The 20,096-nt window shown below is 36.9% G+C and overlaps 1 protein-coding gene across 1 annotated transcript; it reads left to right on the forward strand.

The window, feature by feature from the left end:
- The first annotated feature begins 821 nt into the window (after nt 1–821).
- Nucleotides 822–15,748, forward strand: elapor2b (endosome-lysosome associated apoptosis and autophagy regulator family member 2b). The gene is made up of 22 exons (XM_007555338.2): nt 822–1,103; nt 4,186–4,306; nt 4,377–4,566; nt 5,268–5,415; nt 5,497–5,586; nt 6,398–6,503; nt 6,585–6,734; nt 7,196–7,284; nt 7,387–7,567; nt 8,185–8,313; nt 8,830–8,920; nt 10,064–10,166; nt 10,508–10,645; nt 10,723–10,995; nt 11,176–11,349; nt 12,190–12,379; nt 12,444–12,540; nt 12,607–12,708; nt 13,151–13,277; nt 13,346–13,524; nt 14,609–14,771; nt 15,338–15,748. Exons 1-22 carry the CDS (start codon nt 969–971, stop codon nt 15,407–15,409), a joined length of 3,048 nt encoding a protein of 1,015 aa, XP_007555400.1. The 5' UTR covers nt 822–968; the 3' UTR covers nt 15,410–15,748.
- Nucleotides 15,749–20,096: the final 4,348 nt, after the last annotated feature.

Consider the following 20,096-nt stretch of genomic DNA (forward strand, 5'->3'; position numbering starts at 1 on the left):
TAGGTTTTGGAGCGTTGCCACTACTTTATTTATTACGATTTTAGGAAAGAAAAGTACAAATATTTTCCTTCCTACTCCTACCCCGAAGCAGAAAATAAAGTTTTCAGATTTTAAACATTAAATCAAAGCTAAATTATTATATTTATTAATATAAATAATAAAGGAGGTAAATAATTACATAAATACACTACTTTCAACCAAAATAACAAGATAAAAAATAGAACAGAAAAACAAATATAAGAATAAATCTGAGGAAAATAAAACAAATTCTTAATAACTAAAAAAAATATACTCATAATTTACACTCAGATTGAAAGAAACCAAATGCCTTAAATTAATAATAAAACATTTACATAATAGAAATAGTAATAATAGTAATAATAATTTAAGAATTGTATTAATGCACAGATTTAAAAAAAAATAAAAGGGGAAAATACTCAAAACATGTGCTCTAATTGAAAATAAAAGAAATTAAGTACATAATAAAAATAATACATAATTATAATACATTATTATAAGTAATAATAACAGTATAGTAATAGTATGTTATATATTTTTATTATATAATTATTATAAGTGTATAATAAAAATACAAGTATAATACAATAATATAATATAGTATATTATCTATTATTATATAATATAATTATTGTAGTATACTTGTATTATATAATATATTATATAATTATAGTTATTATTATTATTATTATTATTATTATTGTTATTATTACATATTTTATTCAGAAAATATGTAGATATTAAATATTTTAGTTTAAATCTGTGCTTTTATTTTGAAACCCCAGGCCGGAAGTGCTGCTGTTGCCCTCATGTTCTGCTGGTTTTGCTACAGGAGGAGGACGGCAGGCGCATCAATGACGGGGACAGCAGTCAAATCTTCACCGCTCGGCCTGTTTCACGTCCGCGGCTCCAGGCATCGAGCTGCCAGCTGTTTGTGATCCGAGCTGAGGATGCCGGGACCGGTCCGCACCTCCTGCTTCTCCCGCTGCCTCCTTTCCATCCACCTCCTCTTCCTCCTTCTCCTCATCATCAGCGCTCACAGATCAGCAGCGTCAGCCGATGGAGACTTGCAGCCGTGCGACAAGGTGGGTCTGTCTAGTATCATCTGCTAACGTTGATTTGACTTTAACAAGCACGACTGGGAAGCTCATGTTCCTATAATTAACATTTTATATTAAAATTCACCTGTATGCGCTTATGTAACAAGAACAACTGCATTTTAATTCGCTTAAGTTGAATTCAGCTTAATTAATTAGCTTAATTAAGTTTTCCTTTCATTAAATCTCATGTCTTTTCAGTGATATGAATAAAAGGCGTTTAATTCACCATAAACTCGCCGCACTCTGAGAAGACTCGGTCTGCTTGCGTCAGGATATGGAAGACCAAAATTGCCATAAATCACTTTTCTGCAGAATATATAATATCGGCCAAAAAAAAAAAGTCTTTTCAGCACAGCTGATTTGTGATGAATTAGTGTGGTCTGCACACTAAAATAAGAAAAGTATGGGCAGAGCCTTGCATAATTTTAGAAAACATAATCTAATACGGTGTAATAATGTTGCAAAAAAAAATTACAGCGTCTGTTCTTGTTGCCTCACGAAACACTATTAGCTTATTAGTGTCCAGATTTAAGCAGTTCAGAACTGCTTAAATCAGTGCAAAAATCTGACGCTTTTTGCACTGCTGTAAGACTACCGTCTTACAGCAGTGCAAAAAGCGTCATCTTGATTATATTTTATCCATATTTTATGGCATCCTTAACCATAAACCAGCAATTTTACGTGACTTTCTACCATAGAGAGGTAAAAGTGGCAACTGGTGGGACTATTGGCTGAGAGCTCATGGTTTCTAGTCAAAGTTTCTAGTTATTGATTTATTATCCAGCTCTAAAAAAAACCTTCTAATGTTATGTGTGTGTAAACATTGCAGTTGTTGACTGAACCCAACAGGAGGAAATAAATCCTCAGCTGAATTTTTATATTTTCGTTAAATCCTGAAACCTCCTGACTGGTGTGTTGAAGAGCTAAATTTTACCCTTTCGCTTCCTGCCTCCAGTCTCCATGACAGCCAGAGCGAATCACCCTGGAGACCAGTGAAACAGATTAGTCTGTGTCCTTTTTCTCAGTCCTCTATAAACATAAAGGCAGCGCAGGTTGCCTTCTCTACATGTTTACTCGACTTCTTGCACACTCAAAGCAAACCGACGTTCTTATTATTTCTGTTTGGAGATGAGAAACAGATGTTCACCATGAATAATGAGGATCTTTAGTCGTTTGGCAACGCTTTCACACCTGACCTGCTTCTGAACAGCCTCCATGTTGCTGATTAATTTCCCTGCAGACGTTTTGCCATTTATTCGTTCAGATTAATTAGCAGAAAAGTAAATATCCAGCACTGCTCTGCTGCAGTCTGGGAAGTCGGACACATAGAAAACCGAGCGTTTGTTTGGGTTTCATTGGACGACTCTAAATCAGTTGTGTTTTTTTATTACTATTATTTTTATTTCCTTGATTTGTTTGGAATGTAGTTCAATATTTTCAAAGATTTGTTGCAAAGTTTCCACAGATCCTGCAATCAGAATACATTTGTTCTACCTAAAATGGTAGTTCAGATTCTGAGCTTTCTGTAGGGAGCAGATATAAAATATTTTAAAGTCTATTAGAGTTCAGATGAAAGAGATTTCTTCAATATGTTCAGGATTAATATTTGTTGAATTAAAGTGAAAAATATGACATATTGTTAATCACTTGTCTCGTCAGATGGATTAATAACTAAAGAAAATCTACAGGACATTTCAGTGAAAACTTCTCACAACAGGAATAAAATACAAGAGAGCATAAAAACATATCAGTCTTTTAAATTATTTTTTTTAAAATTATGGCTCTTACATGAATAAATACTGCAGACCTCCGTTAGCATGTTAAATGTTAGCATGTTAAATGTTAGCATGTTAAATGTTAGATGACTGTAGAATTGGTAAAAGACTGAAAAAATGCAACATTTTGAAAGAGTTGCTTGTAGAAATGCTCTTTTCTCCAAAAATAAAATGACAGTAGCACTAAGGTTTGCAGATACAAAACTTCTGGAACAAGTTTTTTTTTTTTTTTTTTTTTTTTGGACAGATGAGACCAAAACTATAAACAGCACAATACTCTGGGGAACCAGTTTTGAAAACTTGTTGTGCTACAACCAATTAGAGTTGGGTCAGACAGTATTTCATTAAATGTTCATTGAGTTTGCATGTCGAGCGACAGATAGCTGTCCTTGACAAGAACCCCATTGACCTGCAGTCATGCTCTTGATGGACCCATTAGAGCTGCAACTGCTGGTCGCCATGGCGATCAGGGTCAGTCACCAAAGGCCATTCATGATTTATTTATTTATTTTTTTGTATGATCAGCTTTTCTAAACATTTGGTCATGCATACTATTATCTTCCTACATGTTTCCAGCGTTGTTCTCCAAATCTCTTTCAGTCTGTTACTGAATATGTAAACAACCAAAAGGTAGGGTTCATAATTGATGCTTTTCTTAAAAAAATAAATAAGTAAAGGTTACATTTCTCTCTAGAATTAAAGCAGAGTTTTAATTTGAAGTGCAAACAAAGATTTTCTAGAAACTAAAAAAAAAAAAAAAAAAATCTCTCTAGAATTAAAGCAGAGTTTTAATTTGAAGTGCAAACAAAGATTTTCTAGAAACTGGGACTATAAAGTCTTAGATTAACATGATATTTTCTTCTTCTTTCTGAAGTTGGTGCCCTTTAAACCTAAATTTCAAGTCTCCGCCTGGATATTTTTGACGTAAAACATGCTCCTTGCAATGGCGGGAGTGAAATTACCGTAATAACCCCATATTGCTTGGAAAGCGTAACGCCTCCCCTTTCAGAAACCGTTGGGATTTTTAAGACAGCGCAAAGTGTGGCAGAGTTACGGTAGAACTGTGTCATCAGTGACACCTTTCGGTCCATAAGGGTTAAAGTGAAAATGATGGACAAGTTACTGCAGTAAAACATATCAGTAACAAAACCAACAGCAACTAAGCTTCCCCTTTCAGATCAGATTTGTTTTTGGGAGCCAGTTGTGATGATTTATATCCACCTGCTCTGCTAACTTGGCTGAAATTAGACGGATTATTGATCGTTTTGTGTTTTTATGTGTGGTTTCCACAGGGAGATTACTACTACCAGTACACAGAGTGTGACAGCACCGGGTCAAGATGGCGGGTCGCCATCCCGCTCAGTCCAGGCTCCTGTTCGGACCTCCCCTCTCCAACCAGAGGAACAGACTGCTGTGAGCTTCAGTTTTTACTCTTCAAACTTGTTTTGTATTCGCATAAAGATAACCTTCGTCTTCTCTTCAGCCTTCTCCTGTCCGGCTGGGAAGTTTCTGGAGATGTCGTCCCAGTTGTGCACGCCGTGTGCAGCCGGTTCTTACTCTCTGGGCAGCGGACTGAGGTTCGACCAATGGGACGCCATTCCTGCAGGCTTCACGAGCCTGGCCAGCTTTTTGGATCCTGGACCAAATGGAGAGGACATTCAGGCCTGTAACAGGTAACCAAACATTAAAAGGTGTTTTCAATGTGATCTATTATGCAAAATTCACTTTTTACACATTTTTGTACATCCATTTGGGTCTCAACTGCTTTTAAAAACATCCTAAGCACTTAAAATATCCCACCTAATTTAAAAAAATTTTTTTTTTGGCAAAAATATGAATTTTTTTGGTGTGTGAAAAAATGAGCCACTTCAAAAACGTCCTGATTGTTGAGGCATATCTGATGGAAATGACACTGTTACCTTGCAACCCCCATTTAGCCCAGCCCTGTTGCCTAGCAACTGAGCTCTGTCATGTTTGGTCAGCTGGTTTTACCGGTGTACAATGGCTGCTGGAAAAGACAGGTGTTTTGTTACTAATTTATTCACATCGACTTGCTGCATTATTGTTGGTTTTGCAGGAGGCTCCACTTTTGCTTTTCAAAGATGGACAGTTGTATAATTGCGCATCCATTTGCAGCCATTTTTACGTGCGAGTGTAAATGTTGAGTTGGTGGTCAGCTGCGGATTATTTGGATTTAAAGTGACAAGACGCCCTAAAATAGCTCCAAAGAAAATCTCATTATTCAAGAATGATATTATGCAAAAATGCAATAAACATGTTTTATAACGCTCATAGACCTAACCCGCTCAAGAAAGCACAATGGGTCTGATTTAAACAGAAAAATGAAGTTGATGTTGATGTGTTGTTGTTGCAGCTCTTCATGGACGCCGCAGGGTGTGTACCTGGAGTCCAACCGCGACGAGTGCACAGTGTCCCTCGTTTACGCCGTCCGCCTGGAAAAACAGGGATCCGTCTCGTTCACCTATCAGTATCCAGACAACAACATTTTCTTTGAGTTTTACGTAAGCAATGCTACCAACATCTAGAAGGCGGTGTTCTCTGATTCTAAGCATGCAGGGCTCAGATTCTGAATGTGTGTCCAGGTCCAGAACGAGCAATGCCAGGAAATGTCCCAGACTGACGACCAGAAGTGGATTAAAGTCACCAGCAGTGGAGAATGGGGAACACATACAGTAAGTCTGTGGTTCTGATGGTTTGTGTCAGTGGAATGCTTTACACTGTAAAAACACAAAATCTTAACAAGTATAGTTGATCTAGTTTCTCGTGCAAACATCTTAGTATATTTGAAATAAGAAAACTTAGTGACAAGTAACTTTTTAGCAAGAAAATTATTATTTTTCTCAACTAATGAAAGGGCAGCATCTCCCACAGCTGCAGCCTCAGGCACCTGTCTACCCATGTCTCACATTTGGTTTTTCTTCTTTGGATGGGCTGGACTGAAATTTACCCCCTGGGATACTAACAAACATATTCTATTCCAAGAAATAGGAGCTTGTTTTAAGTCAATAATTTATGGTCTAGCTCTAGTATATTTGAAATAAGACAAAGCTAAGGTACAGATAGCTTTTCAGCGAGATATACAAGCTTAATTTAAGTAAAGAATTCCTTTACGTTGATTAAAAAATACTAGTTCCACTGGCAAATTACTTAACTGTTAATTAAACCTAAAAATATGGATCATCACTCGCATGTTAATTTACTCTATTTCAGTTTAAGTTTCAGTTTTACATCAAAATTAGCTAAGACGCTAACATTAGCATTAGGGCTATAAGTAGCATGTTGAGCACTCGTAACGTCCTGTTATAAGTAAAATAATCTGCCTGTTTAACTAGTATTTTTTCATCAGTATTAAGGAATTATTAACTTAAAACAAGCTCCCATATTTTGTTGAAAAGTCACTTGTAAGTTAGTTTTGTCTTATTTCAAGTGAACTAAACTGGACTTGGTAGGATTCTGTTTCCTCACTGAGCGTCTCTTGTCCAGGTGAGCCTGAAGTCGGGCACAAACATCCTGTACTGGAGAACAACGGGGATACTGGTGGGAGGGAAGATGGTGAAACCGGTTCTGCTGAAGAACATCCAGATAGAGGGTAAAGCTAAGTTGTGCTCTTGTGACAAATTAAATTAAAATACCAGAATCTCGAGGAGCTCAGTCGAATGTGCTGCTGCAGGTGTCGCCTACACGTCTGAGTGTTTTCCATGTCGGCCCGGCTGGTTCAGCCCGATGCCCGGTTCCTCGTCCTGCCAAGCGTGTCCTAGCAACACTTACTCTGGAAAGGGAGCGTCCGCCTGTTCGTCCTGCCCTGAACACTACTACTCACGTACGCACACCGTGAACGAAAGAGCACAAAAACATAGACGGATCCACATCTAATCCATCCAATTTAAGAATATTCACATTCTGATTAGAGTTGGGAGTCCACTTTGATCTACGGCTGGAACGATTAATCGGGTTAATCGCGAATAATCATGATTAATTGTGATTAATCAATTATAGAAATAACCATTAACTAATTTAGTAGTCAATTAATCACTAACTGGATTATACAGGCTCAAAAAAGGCCTTTTACTGATTATAGCCCGAATCATTTACTTTTCAGGGAATAGATCTCACATTAAAGGTGTAAATTATTTATTGTAGTGTAATTTTAACAGGTAGAGGTGGGAAAGATTGTATGTTATAAAAAAAGAAACAACTAAAGTTTGTTCAAGCTGCTGTTTTTTTGTTTAGTTTTTGTGTTTCGTCTCTAGCAGTGATTCATTTTGAGTGTGTTTTGTTCAGATGAGGGCTGGGCTGAATGTAAGGTGAGACCGCCGTGCTCAGAGAAGGATTACTTCCAGATTCACACAGCCTGTGACAGCGAGGGAAAGGTCAGAGGTTTCACATTTCATCCACACACCAAACAGGAGCAAAAACCCAACAAACAGGTTCTGGGTTTTATCATTCGTGCCCTCCGTCTGTTCCTGCTCCAGACGCAGGTGCTGCATCGGTGGGTGGAGCCAAAGATCTGCGTGGAGAACGTGACGGGGGCCGTGAAGCTGCCTGCGACCGGACAGAGAGAGCCGTGCCCCCCCTGCAACCCCGGCTACTACAACAGCAACGACTCCACCTGCCTGCCCTGCCCACCTGGAACACACTCTGACGGCATCTACGGTACAAATAAAAACATGTCGGGCACAATTATTATCTCTGCACTGATACGTAATCAGAGCTGGAAAACAACTAGTTACATTTACTCAAGTAGCTTTTTTGAAAAAATTTACCTTTAGGAGTATTTTTACTTCGCTGTACTTTTTACTTTTACTTTACTTTTACATCTATTATGAAGTATTTCTACTCTTCAGTAAAATTTCTGAATTTTCTAACCAAAAAAATTCACCAGACACAGCTGCAGTTTTTATTAAACTTTTATAAGTTTTTAAAATGTTCAGACCTCAAATAAAGCAAAGAAAAGTTAATATTCATTTAGAAACAACAATATTAATGTTTTAACTCAAATCAATATTTGGTGGAAAAACCAGGAGGTTTTCAGTGCAGTGGGCTCTTATTTTTTCCAGAGCTGCATATTGAAGTAGTTCTGCTGTTACTTCAGTACAGTTTCGGGTTCTGCACCGACCTCAGTATGCGTAACTAAAAGCCTCTCTGTCCATCCCTTGATGTTGACACAGCTGGTTAATCCTCCTCTGAACAGCGTTTCTATTCAAACAGCTCTGCAGCTTGTTATCATTGTGTGCCTGAAATGATTTCTGGATGTCATATTTGGCTTTCAGCGTGCGTCGAGTGTCCTGCAGGCACCGAACCCGTGTTGGGTTACGAGTACAAATGGTGGAACGTGCTGCCGTCCAACATGAAGACATCTTGCTTCAACGTGGGGAACTCCAAATGTGACGATATGAACGGTGAGAAAGTCAACACCCGGTTTTCTCTACCAACACTTTTTCCATTTCTTTTCAAAATGGTTCAAACTCAGGGTTGTTGTCCTTCTTCTCAGTTTCCAAGCTCTTACAGCCTCCAATAGGTTTTCTTCCAACATTTATCTTTATTTCTGTTCTGGTTTCTGACAAACTTAAAACAGGACATCTTGTGACTTCAAGGGCGCTAGGGCAGTCATTCACTGAGTTAAAAAATGTTTTAAGTTGAAAAATATCACTTGATAATTATGATATTAACAGATTGGAACATTAACACCTGAACACCAACTATAAAGTCTTTAAAAATGCAAACATTTTAAAAAGACTTAAATAAATAAGCAATGCTCTGCCTGGTGGGGGCACAAGTAAAGCCTGGAGGCCCACCAGGCTTAAAATACACTGGAAGAAACTCTGGGCTTTTACTCAACAATGTCAATCTTAAGCATTATTTATTCATTATTTTATTACACTACGTTCAGTAAAGGTAAGCATGTTGTTTGTCAGGATGGGAGGTCGCTGGAGATCACATCCGCAGCGGGGCAGGAAGTTCGGACAATGATTACCTCATCCTCAGCCTCACTGTTCCTGGATTTAAGTAAGTTATCGTTTTATTTTATAACTTTGGGTTAATTCACCTCTTTTCCAGTTCTTATCCCATTTCATAGTCCAACATCGTCACTTTTCCCCTTTCTACTTAAATTTGGTACGCAGTTGGGAAATAACTAGTTACACTTACTTGAGTAACATTTTGGAAAAAAAAGTTTCTTTTATCATAAAGTGTTGCTTCGCTTACTTTCTGAATCCTCACTTCACTTGTTCACTGAATGAAGAAAAAATTTGTTTTAACCAAAAATTCAAAAAAGACACACACCTTCAGTTTTCGTTAAAGCTTCATAAGTTTTAACAACAAAAAAAGTTTCTTTTGCCTGATTTTATTTATATTAATTATTTTAATTTTGACATTTTGAAAATAACAAAATTTACACACAAGTTTATGCATTAGTCCATTGATTATGTAATTTTTAAATATTAAATGATTGATATTTCGATCAGACTTTTTACCAAATACTTTTTTAGTATTTAAAATAATTTAATAATTTAATTTAATAGAATAGAATAATTTCATAGGCGGCTATTTTCTACTTTTACTTAGAAACGTGAAAAAATTATTGATAAAATCCACTTTAAGTGGTCTATTTGAGTTCCTGAAAGAAAAAGAAATTAAAGGCAACTTAAGACTTTTGCTTTATTTTATATATTTAACTGGCTGTGTGGCGACACATTAACGGTTTTATGGCTACAACTAACAGTTGTTAATTGATGATTAATCGGAGAAAATAAATTTGCAGATATTTAATTCAACCACTTAAACTTTTTTTACACAATATTAGAGATATATTAAACATTCAGTTCCTTTTTTAAATAAAAAAATAAACTTTTTTTTTGCCTAAAATGCAGTAACAAAGCTTTCCTTTAGGGAACACTCGATCGTTTGCAGCTAAAACAATATTTCCAACATCTTTCTGCTTTAATTAACATCAGTAAAGTTTATAGTTGATCTGTTTTATTATTATTATTAATTAATAATTGGATAGATTGTTTGTAACAGAATTTGAACTGGTTGAAGCTAAAACTGCCACTTGAGGAGTTTTGGGTAAAACATATTTGCCAACAAAAGTTTTTTTTTTTTAATCTTAATTGCAAAAATGTTTAGAGTTTTGCTTGTTTTTGGTTTCAGGATGCCGGCGTCGCTGTCAGGGATGACCGGCGGAGAGATCGGAAAAATCACGTTTGTGTTTGAGACGATCTGTTCTGCTGACTGTGAGCTCTACTTCATGATGGTGTGTGTCTCAGTGTGTGTCGGCAGAAAGTACTTAGTTACTCAGTACTTCAGTAGGCTAGTTACCAAATACTGCTTTCTCTTTCTTGAGTTAAAATATGTGAAGTTAATCTACTCTCACTGTAGTAAAATATTTGGGTACCTTTGCTTGCAAAATATTAGCATAAATGGAAAACTTTACAAAAACCTTTAATTGTAGCAGGAAGACGTTCAGTATTCAAGATGCCACAAGAACTCACAAGTGCATTACTGAGAGGAATCACAAAAGAAAAAACATGTTACCTAGAAGAAGAAGTGAGCACTTTGAGTTTTTCTCTGTTTTGTCTTGGGCGCCCCCTGCAGGATGTGAACAGGAAGAGCACCACAGTGGTGGAGTCCTGGGAGGGCAGCAAGGGGAAGCAGGCGTTTTCCCACAGCATGACCAGAAACGCCTCTGTGACGTACACCTGGGCCTTCCAGAGGACGAGCCACGCTCTGGACGTGAGTAAAACCTCCAGCAGCAAAACCTCTCCGACCCGTTCCACCGCTTCTTTAAAACCGACGGGTTAAACCTGCAGGTGCGCCGTTACGTCAGCGACACGGTGAAGATCTACTCCATCAAGGTGACCAACGTCCTGGACGGGGTGGCGTCGGCATGCCGGGCCTGCGCTCTGGTCCCGCAGAACTCGCAGCGGGCCGGCTCCTCCTGCGTCCCCTGCCCCGCCGGGTTCTTCATCGACCGGGAGACCAACAGGTGCCAGGAGTGTCCGGCCAACACGCACCTGGCTGGGCGGCACACCTACGGCCAGGACGCCTGCATCGCATGTGGACCTGGAAGCATCAGCAACAAGGTACAGAGGTCCAGTAGTCCCAGTCTGGACTACTGGACCTGGTTGTTCTTGCTTGTGTTTTACAGTGTTCGCATCATAAATATGTGATTTCATATGTAAATTTGACTTTTACAGTGAAACCAACAGACACACTTACAAAACGATCAGCTGGATTCTTATCAAAACTGTTGATTCTTTCAGGAACATTCCCGCTGCTTCAGCGACTGCTTTTTCACCCACACTGAGAACAACAGAACGCTGACCTTTGACCTCAGCCCCATGAGTAATGTGGCTTCGCTGATATTGGGGCCAAGTTTCACCTCTAAAGGCACAAAGTACCTGCACCTGTTCAACGTCAGCCTCTGTGGCCACGAGGTAACTGACCTCTGGAGACCAGCCCGAAGTTATTTCATTCCTAAAATACGAAGCATTTAGAAACACAGTTTTTATTTACAATTTTATAAACATTATAGTTTACCAAAAAAACAGTAAAACTTCCTGTGATCTTCTGACTGTGTGGTTACAGAAATAAAGAGGCTTAGGAAAATAAAATGTAAAAACTATTAAAATAACGTCTGGAACAATTGAAACATAAAGGCCGTTCAAATCCACATTTTCTATGAATTATTTCAAACAAACTTAAAAAAATAAAAACACTTCACTATTTCAAGCATTTTAAACAGTGGCGCCCTCATGGGGGATATTAGTAAGGAAGAGGATTAGGACCATAAAAAAAACCGAACTTTTTTTTATGTCTTTTATTCTCAACATTCTGACTTTTTTCCCCCAGAATTCGGATTTTTTCTTTAGAATTCTGATTTTTTCCCAGAATTCGGATTTTTTCTTTAGAATTCTGATTTTTTCCCAGAATTCTTTTTTTCCCTTCAGAATTCTTTTTTTTTCTTTAGAATTCGGACTTTAAAGTCAGGATCCCCTTTTTCAGTGCCCCTAATCTTTTTCCCTAGTTCTTAAAAAGTGGTGCCCAGCCCTAAAGTCATCTTCTTCAATGAAGACAAACATGTAGAAACCTTACAAATAAATAAACACAATACAAAAATTGTAATTAAGTGATTTTTTTTAAACAATTATTACTATTTTTTTTATTTATTCCCCCTTGAATTTTTACTGGCCTCATCTATGAACATTTTCTGGGAGCACCAATAAAAAGCGAACGCTAAAAATAGAGAAACGGTGTTGTTTCCGTTTCCTTCTCAGGGGAAACGAGCTGCCGTCTGCACCGATAACGTCACCGACGTGTCCAGCAAAGACGACCAGAGTGACCTGTCTCAGTTCGTCAACACGGTGGACAGCTTCCTGTGCCAGTCGACCATCATCCCAGGAGATGGGCGGGGCCTCAGGATGGCCATCTCCTCCCAGTCCATCAGCCTGGCCGACACCTTCATAGGTAGAAGTCTGCTGTGTGTCGCCCCCTGCTGGTAAAAGCCGATCTGACCCATCCTTCTCTTCAGGAGCAACAGTGGACACGGTTCTCAGCGGAGTGAACGCCAAACCGGACCTGTTCCCAGAAAATCCAAACGACGTTCCGGACATCAACTTCTTCTACAGGTGGAGACAGAAAGGCGATTTTTATCGGTCCTGGTTGGTTCTGGGTTTAACGAGCTTTTCCTCCAGGTCAACGCAGGCGACGGCTTCCTGTGATCAGGGTCGGAGTTCGGTCATCACGGTCCGCTGCGACCCGGAAGCGTCAGACAGAGGAGAACTTTCTGTGCCCAGGTACAGCTGACCCAGTCCTGACCCGGTGCTGTCCATCCAGCGCTCCATCCATCCATCCACTGCAGAATAGCTTCCATAGATTCTTTGACATTTCTTCTCATAAAATATTTTTATTTATTAGCAATAAAAACTGGAAACTTTAAGGGTCAACAGTTGAAAATAATGTTAAATCATGTTAAAACAAAAGTTTTCAGTTGGACTTAAAAAGCTTAACAGCTTCAAGAAAATCCCAAATAAGAATAAATAATTACAATAATATTAGGGAATTTGTCTCAAACTGTTAAATACTTTTCTTAAATCTGATTTTCAGCATTGACTTGGCTACGTTCTGCAGAAACACCACCAACATTGGGTTGAATTTCCCAAACTAAACAGTTGAACATTAGAGATTTATGTCAAAAAAGGAAAAGGCGCCGTTTCACCTGACTGTGGGTTTGTGCAGCTCCTGTCCTGCAGGGACGTGTGACGGATGCACGTTTCACTTCCTGTGGCAGAGCGCCAGCGCCTGCCCGCGCTGCACCCAGGCCGACTACCACCTGATAGAGGGAGCCTGCAGGGGGGGAATCCAGGTAGCAGAGGAAACACTTCAGTCTGGCAGATTAACGTCTCCCAGGAGTTAATCCCAACTTTCTTTCAGGAAACGCTGTACGTGTGGAACGAACCGAAGCTGTGCACCAAAGGCGCGGCGCTGCCTTCCCGAAGCTCCGCCCCCTGCGAGGTCATCGCTCTGTGGCTGAAGGTCGGGCTCGGCGTCGGAGCCTTCGTCGCCGTGCTGCTCGTCTCCCTCACCTTCTATTTCTGGAAGAAAAACAAGAGGTGGGAGCACCTGCAGCAGGCCCATTAACTGAGTCAGACGTTACTTAGAGGGGAACTCGATGTGATGACAGAGTGGAGACGAACTGCAGCTGATTCACTCTGACTGTCTGATTTTACCTGAAACACTCTGAGCTGAAAACAAAAACAACGGAAACTTTTTATTTAGACTAAACAGAGTTGAAGCCGTTCAGATAAACTGCATATTGGGACAATAAATAAGATGAAACATTTATTTATTCACTTTAATTGTTCCCTGTTTCTTCAGTAGAAGGTGTTTTATTCCAGACAGAACAGAGGAGGGCTGCTGCAGAAAGGGTTAGGGTTAACCCAGAAATACATAAAAACATAAATAAAAACAAACTTCACTGATGTGTTGATCAGGGACAAAAAACACATTTTTTTTTATTTTAAATTGAGACAAATAAAAAAAATATTGTTTTATTCTAAACTATGTTTAAATTTTATACATTTATTGCATGTAGTTTTACTCATTTACTGTGTAATGCATTTTATTTAATAATTATTTATTTTAATTATTACACTTTTATGTATTAATTTTATTATTAAAATTGCATATAAAAATTTGATTAATCATCTCAATAAATTTGAATTAACGATATTTAAATTATTTTTAAAAACTGACATCAGAAATGTCATTTTTACTATTTTCGATTTCAAACTTATAAATTCAAACTTATATATAAGTTTGAAAACAGGGTTAAATGCAATTAATGTTTGCAGTTAAACTTTTTAAATCAGAATTCTTTAAGAAGCCGATTTCAAATGGGAATGCTTTTCAAAATCAATAATCAATCATTTATCATGGACATTTATATCTTTATCATGATAGTACCTAAAAATATTGAGATAAAATGTTACATATATAATTGCAAATCTATAGAGAAAAAAATTATTTTAAAATAAATATTTATGACATAAATATTTTAAAAGGACTGGAAACATATTCAATTTCTAGAAACAATGTGGATGTAGAAATATTAGTTTTTTTTATTATTTTATCAGATAAATTCATGTTTTTTTAAATTCGTCCAGTGCTGAAAGTCCCAGTGATCTTTGCGTCCAGGTTGGAGTATAAATACTCTCGCCTGGTGATGTCGGCCAACAAGGAGTGTGAGCTTCCAGCTGCAGACAGCTGTGCGCTGGCGGAAGGAGAGGAGGCCGAGGACGACGTGGTTTACACCCAGAAACCCTCCCTGCTGGGGAAACTCAGGGCCATCGCCAACAAGGTGGGCAGAAAAACATAAAATCTCAGCAAGCTTTTTGGCCTAGCTTCCACTGCTAACATGCAATGAGACAAAAGTAACTTAAAAGTAACTTTTCAGCAAGAAAATTATAATTTTTCTCATTTAATGAAAGAGCAGCACCTCTCAGACTCGGGCACCTGTCAACTCATGTCTTATGATGTTTATTTGTTCTTTGGACAAACTTTACTTTATGCTGTGCGATGCTGTGCTATTCTAATATAAAGAAGCTTGATTTAAGTCAATAATTCCTTAATATTGATGAAAACGTTGCAGTTGTTAGTGAAATAATCTGTTAGTGGAACAAGATATTTTCCCCGTCTTGTCTAACTGGCAGATTATTTTACTTTTCATTAATATTAAGCAATAATTTACTTAAACAAGATCTTATATCTTACTGAAATGTTACTTATAAGCTAGTTTCGATTTATTTCAAGTCTAGTAATATATTTGCACTAAAAATAATTTGTGTTGCTGCTGTGAATGTTTTAAGTGGGGAAAATGACACCAGTTGGAAGGTTTTTATTCATCTGATTTTTTTTGTTTGTCAGCATGAAGGCGGAGAGAGCAGCGAGTCGGTGCAGCTGAACTCCTCCCACGCCGATCGATGGGTCCTGGGATAAGTTTCCTGATGGACAGTGATGCGTTCGCTGTCCAGAGTCCTGTGTGTCTTTTTTTCTACTGACCTGCAGACAGCCTGGATAATACATTGTAATTTTCCCCCACAGTTTAACTCCATGGATGCAAAAACTGCACCAAAAAACAAAAACGTTCCTTTTAATGTTTTTTGTACGTTTTGTATTTTATTTATTTTCTGTTCAGGTTTATGTATTTATATTGTTATGATAAAGAATGTTTATTAAAGTCCTGCTTGACTTTATTAGAAGGTCTCTCAAGTTAATGTCCAATGAATGGAGGCGAACTTTGTACAAAAACTGTTTATAAAACTTAATTTTAATGCATTCTGTTTGTTCTCTTTTCAGTAACATCTCAGATTAGTTTTTGAAATGGGTTTAGAAAATATTTATTAATTTAGCTGCCCCTTTAACCAGAGCAAAAACCTGCTTTTCATGTGTGTTTATTAATTATGCTGGATTTGACTGTACTGGGACTTTAAAATCCCTGTTTTCTCTCTTCCAATGTTTGAAATAAGACAAAATGATTGTAGATGAATAACCAAAGAATCTGCTTTTCAAATTCTTTTGGTACACACTCATAAATTAGGACACATTTTGTCCTTGGAAAAGATAAATAATCATTGTTTTTACTTTGGTATTGTTTTGTTTTCCAGGTCCCTTCCAGTATCATAGCTGTTTGTAAAAACTATTAGAGCTCTAATGAATCTGAATCTAGTTCCAGAAAAATTACAGTATTAAAGTATAAGTTTTGGAAAAAGCCTTTTGTTTTATAGAAGCTAATTTCAGAGAAGTAAAGATCCTCAAGTCTAGAAAACTTATAGACTCAATATTTGCACTTTTAAACATTACATATGTTGTACTTTGACGATTGCAGAGGACTAACTAAAAAAGTTTAAAAGATTAATCTTGTTTAGTAGCCTGTAATCTCCAGAAAGTAAAACCAAGTTCTGGATAGTAAAAAACCCCAACAAAACTAAGATTTTTGAAATACGAACATTTTTACTCAGTGATTAATGTTAGACATAATTTATTAGCATCTGGACCAGAATAATTTAAATTTAGTCATATTGTGTGATAATTTCCCTTATTTAAACCAAAAAGAAGCACCTATTGATTAAGTGAAGAAGTTACACAAGAAGGGAAGTTGTTAATTGCTAATTATTCTAAATTACTAAATGTTCTAAATTTTGCGTAGTAGAGTTCATTTAAACCCCTCTTACAGCGTGTCCCTGATTTAAGAGAGAAGCTCCACCCGTTGGAATAACGCGGTGGTAGCCGGGTCGAGCGCCGGCTGGTCAATGAGGAGCGGACCCGTTCCTGGCCTCCTGTCCAGCTCCGCCCTCCATCCGCAGGGGAAACATCCTCTCCACTTCCACCCGTCGACGGATTTCCAAAGCTGCTGTCGCGGTTTCCAGCTACTGGATTTGTGTTTTAAAACCGACTCCAGCTGTTCGCGGAAGCAGAATGCGAAGGTTTCTGCGGCAAAAGACGCCAGACTTTTTGTGAGAAGATGGACGCCAGTTCGTAGCTAACGGTGAGATTTTATCCCCGTTTTTCCTCCTCTTCGTCACTTTTTTTTTGGCTGCATGGACATGAAAGCAAACACGGCACGAGGCGAAGATAAGCGGTTCATTTGCTTATCACAAAGCATTACATGTATCTATATCTGAATATAAACAAGGAGAAGTGTCTTAAAACTGCTTTTGTCCGTTTTCGTCCAGTTTTTAATGCCTAAACTTTTAAGAACGGCGAAATCTGAGGGGGACGCCGTGACGTATCGTTTACGTCAACGCGTAGAATCCCTAAAATATGTCGACTGTTTTTAATTAGTCGACATATTTTAGCATAAAATAAGAAATGGATAGTTGATGTTTCGACTAATTTACTTTATTAAAGTCCAAAAATCTCAACTCTAAAACTATTAGAAACATTTTCTTGGTATTTTCTCTTTTTTTTTCTTTTTTTTAAATTCATTTTATTTTATAAAAACACGTGTTTTTCTTTTGATAAAATTGTTAGCTTTAACGAGTTTCGAAAGTTAACGTAATTTAATTATTTTTTTCTTTGATAATACAAAAGTCAGGGAAAAAAACGTTTAAATTGGATTATCTTACTCTTTTTTAATTCTGTTTTTTGACACTTTCGTTTTCAAGGTTAGGTTTAAGCGTGTTTTTTACATTTACAATAACAATTAGTAATGTTTGCTAAAATGATAAATAAATTAACTCTATGAAATATAAATATTAGGGCTGGACGATATGATCTTAAAATGCCACAATAGTTTGTGGTATTTGTTGTAGGACCAATGAAAAGGACAATAAAAAAATAGTGCATAATTTGCTTTCCTAAGCTGTAATGTATAATAATTATCTAAACCAGTCCACAAAAAGTATGTTTCTGATCATGAGAAAATACGAATTTTCTTGTGACATAAATTGAATTCACCAAAGTGAATAAATGTTGGTGTGAGGACAATAATAATAGTTGATAAAAAAATATGAAACAATGTGTTAATCTAAATCAATTGAGACATTTTGAATCAAATTTTCAGACAATTTGCTTTTTCTTACCTCCTTCTCAACAATATTTGTGTCACAAAATCATTTATATCCAAATGTTTTTACTCTTATTTTCCATTTGTCATATAATTTCCATACTATAATTATATATTTGTGTTTTACAGAAACCTTCAAGCTGCAGAGTTGTCTTCCTTCTTAAAGTGGTGAGTTTATAGCTTCTTTCTTTTAATGTGGTTTCGGTGCCAAAATAAAGTGAATCAAAGTGCTATGTGAACTTATTGTGTGGTCTAAAGTTTAAAAAAAAAAAAACGTGAGTCATCAAACATGAGAAGTTTTCCAGCAGTTCTGGAACTTGGAAGGATTAAAATTAGATTTGAATGATAAATTGTAGCATTTATGTTTTTTATGTTGTTTTGTTCTGTGTGTTTAATTTTAGCAGATCCCTTTGTCTTCAGTCATGGCTCGGGGTTGCATTTGTTGTGTGAAATACATGCTCTTCCTCTTCAACCTCTTCTTCTGGGTAAGTTCTGACAACTGTTAACAGTGATACAATCAAAGCAATCAAAATATTTTTGATTAGGATTTTTATTTTCTGGTATTTTTTGTTCGTTCCAGCTGGGCGGATGCGGGTTGTTGGGAGTCGGAGTTTGGCTTTCGGTTTCCCAGGGCAGCTTGGCCACCCTGTCTCCTTCCTTCCCCACGCTCTCCGCCTCCAACCTCATCATCACACTGGGCACCGTTGTCATGGTGACAGGTTTCCTGGGCTGCCTGGGGGCGATCAAGGAGAACAAGTGTCTGCTGCTGAGTGTGAGTACCGCTGCATCCAGCTGTTTTTATTATTATTTTATATTTTATTCTAGTCATCAATGTGAGATTTTATTCTATACTCTACTATACTATGTCATTTTCGTCGTTTTTTGACATCATAGTTTAGTATGTGTCATTTTATCTCATTTTTACATCATAGTTTAGTATGTGTCATTTTTTGACATCATATGTTACTATGTGTCATTTTGGTCGTTATTTGACATCATAGGTTAGTATGTGTCATTTTGGTAGTTTTTTGACATCATAGTTTAGTATGTGTCATTTTGGTCGTTTTTTGACATCATAGATTAGTATGTGTCATTTTGGTTGTTTTTTGACATCATAGGTCAGAAAACGACCTATGATGGTCGTTTTTGAAATTAAAATGTCATTTTATGTCATTTTTACATCATAGATTAGTATGTGTCATTTTGGTTGTTTTTTGACATCATAGGTTAGTATGTGTGATTTTATCTCATATTTGACATCATAGTTTATTATGTCTCATTTTAGTCGTTTTTTGACATCATAGTTTAGTGTCATTTTTGTCATTTTTTGACATCACAGTTTAGTATGTGTCATTTTATCTCATTTTTACATCATAGATTAGTATGTTTCATTTTGGTCATTATTTGACATCATAGTTTAGTATGTGTCATTTTATCTCATATTTGACATCATAGTTTAGCATGTGTCATTTTTGTCGTTTTTTTGACATCATAGGTCAAAAAACGAGCTATGATGGTCGTTTTTGAAATTAAAATGTTATTTTATTTCATTTTTACATCATAGGTTAGTATGTGTCATTTAATCTCATTTTTGACATCATACATTATTAGTATGTCATTTTGGTCGTTTTTTGACATCATAGTTTAGTGTCATTTTTGTCGTTTTTTTGACATCGTAGGTCAAAAAACGACCTAGGATGGTCGTTTTTGAAATTAAAATGTCATTTTATTTCATTTTTACATCATAGGTTAGTATGTGTCATTTTGGTCGTTTTTTTGACATCATAGGTTAGTATGTGTGATTTTGGTCGTTTTTTGACATCATTTTAGTATGTGTCATTTTTGTCATTTTTTGACATCATAGTTTAGTATGTGTCATTTTGGTCGTTTTTTGACATCATAGGTTAGTATGTGTCATTTTGGTCATTTTTTGACATCATAGTTTAGTATGTGTCATTTTGGTCGTTTTTTGACATCATAGGTTAGTATGTGTCATTTTGGTCGTTTTTTGACATCATAGTTTAGTATGTGTCATTTTGGTCGTTTTTTGACATCATAGTTTAGTATGTGTCATTTTGGTCGTTTTTTGACATCATAGTTTAGTATGTGTCATTTTGG

Source organism: Poecilia formosa, unplaced genomic scaffold (assembly GCF_000485575.1).
Source record: "Poecilia formosa unplaced genomic scaffold, Poecilia_formosa-5.1.2 Scaffold69, whole genome shotgun sequence".
Classification (NCBI taxonomy): Eukaryota; Metazoa; Chordata; class Actinopteri; order Cyprinodontiformes; family Poeciliidae; genus Poecilia; species Poecilia formosa.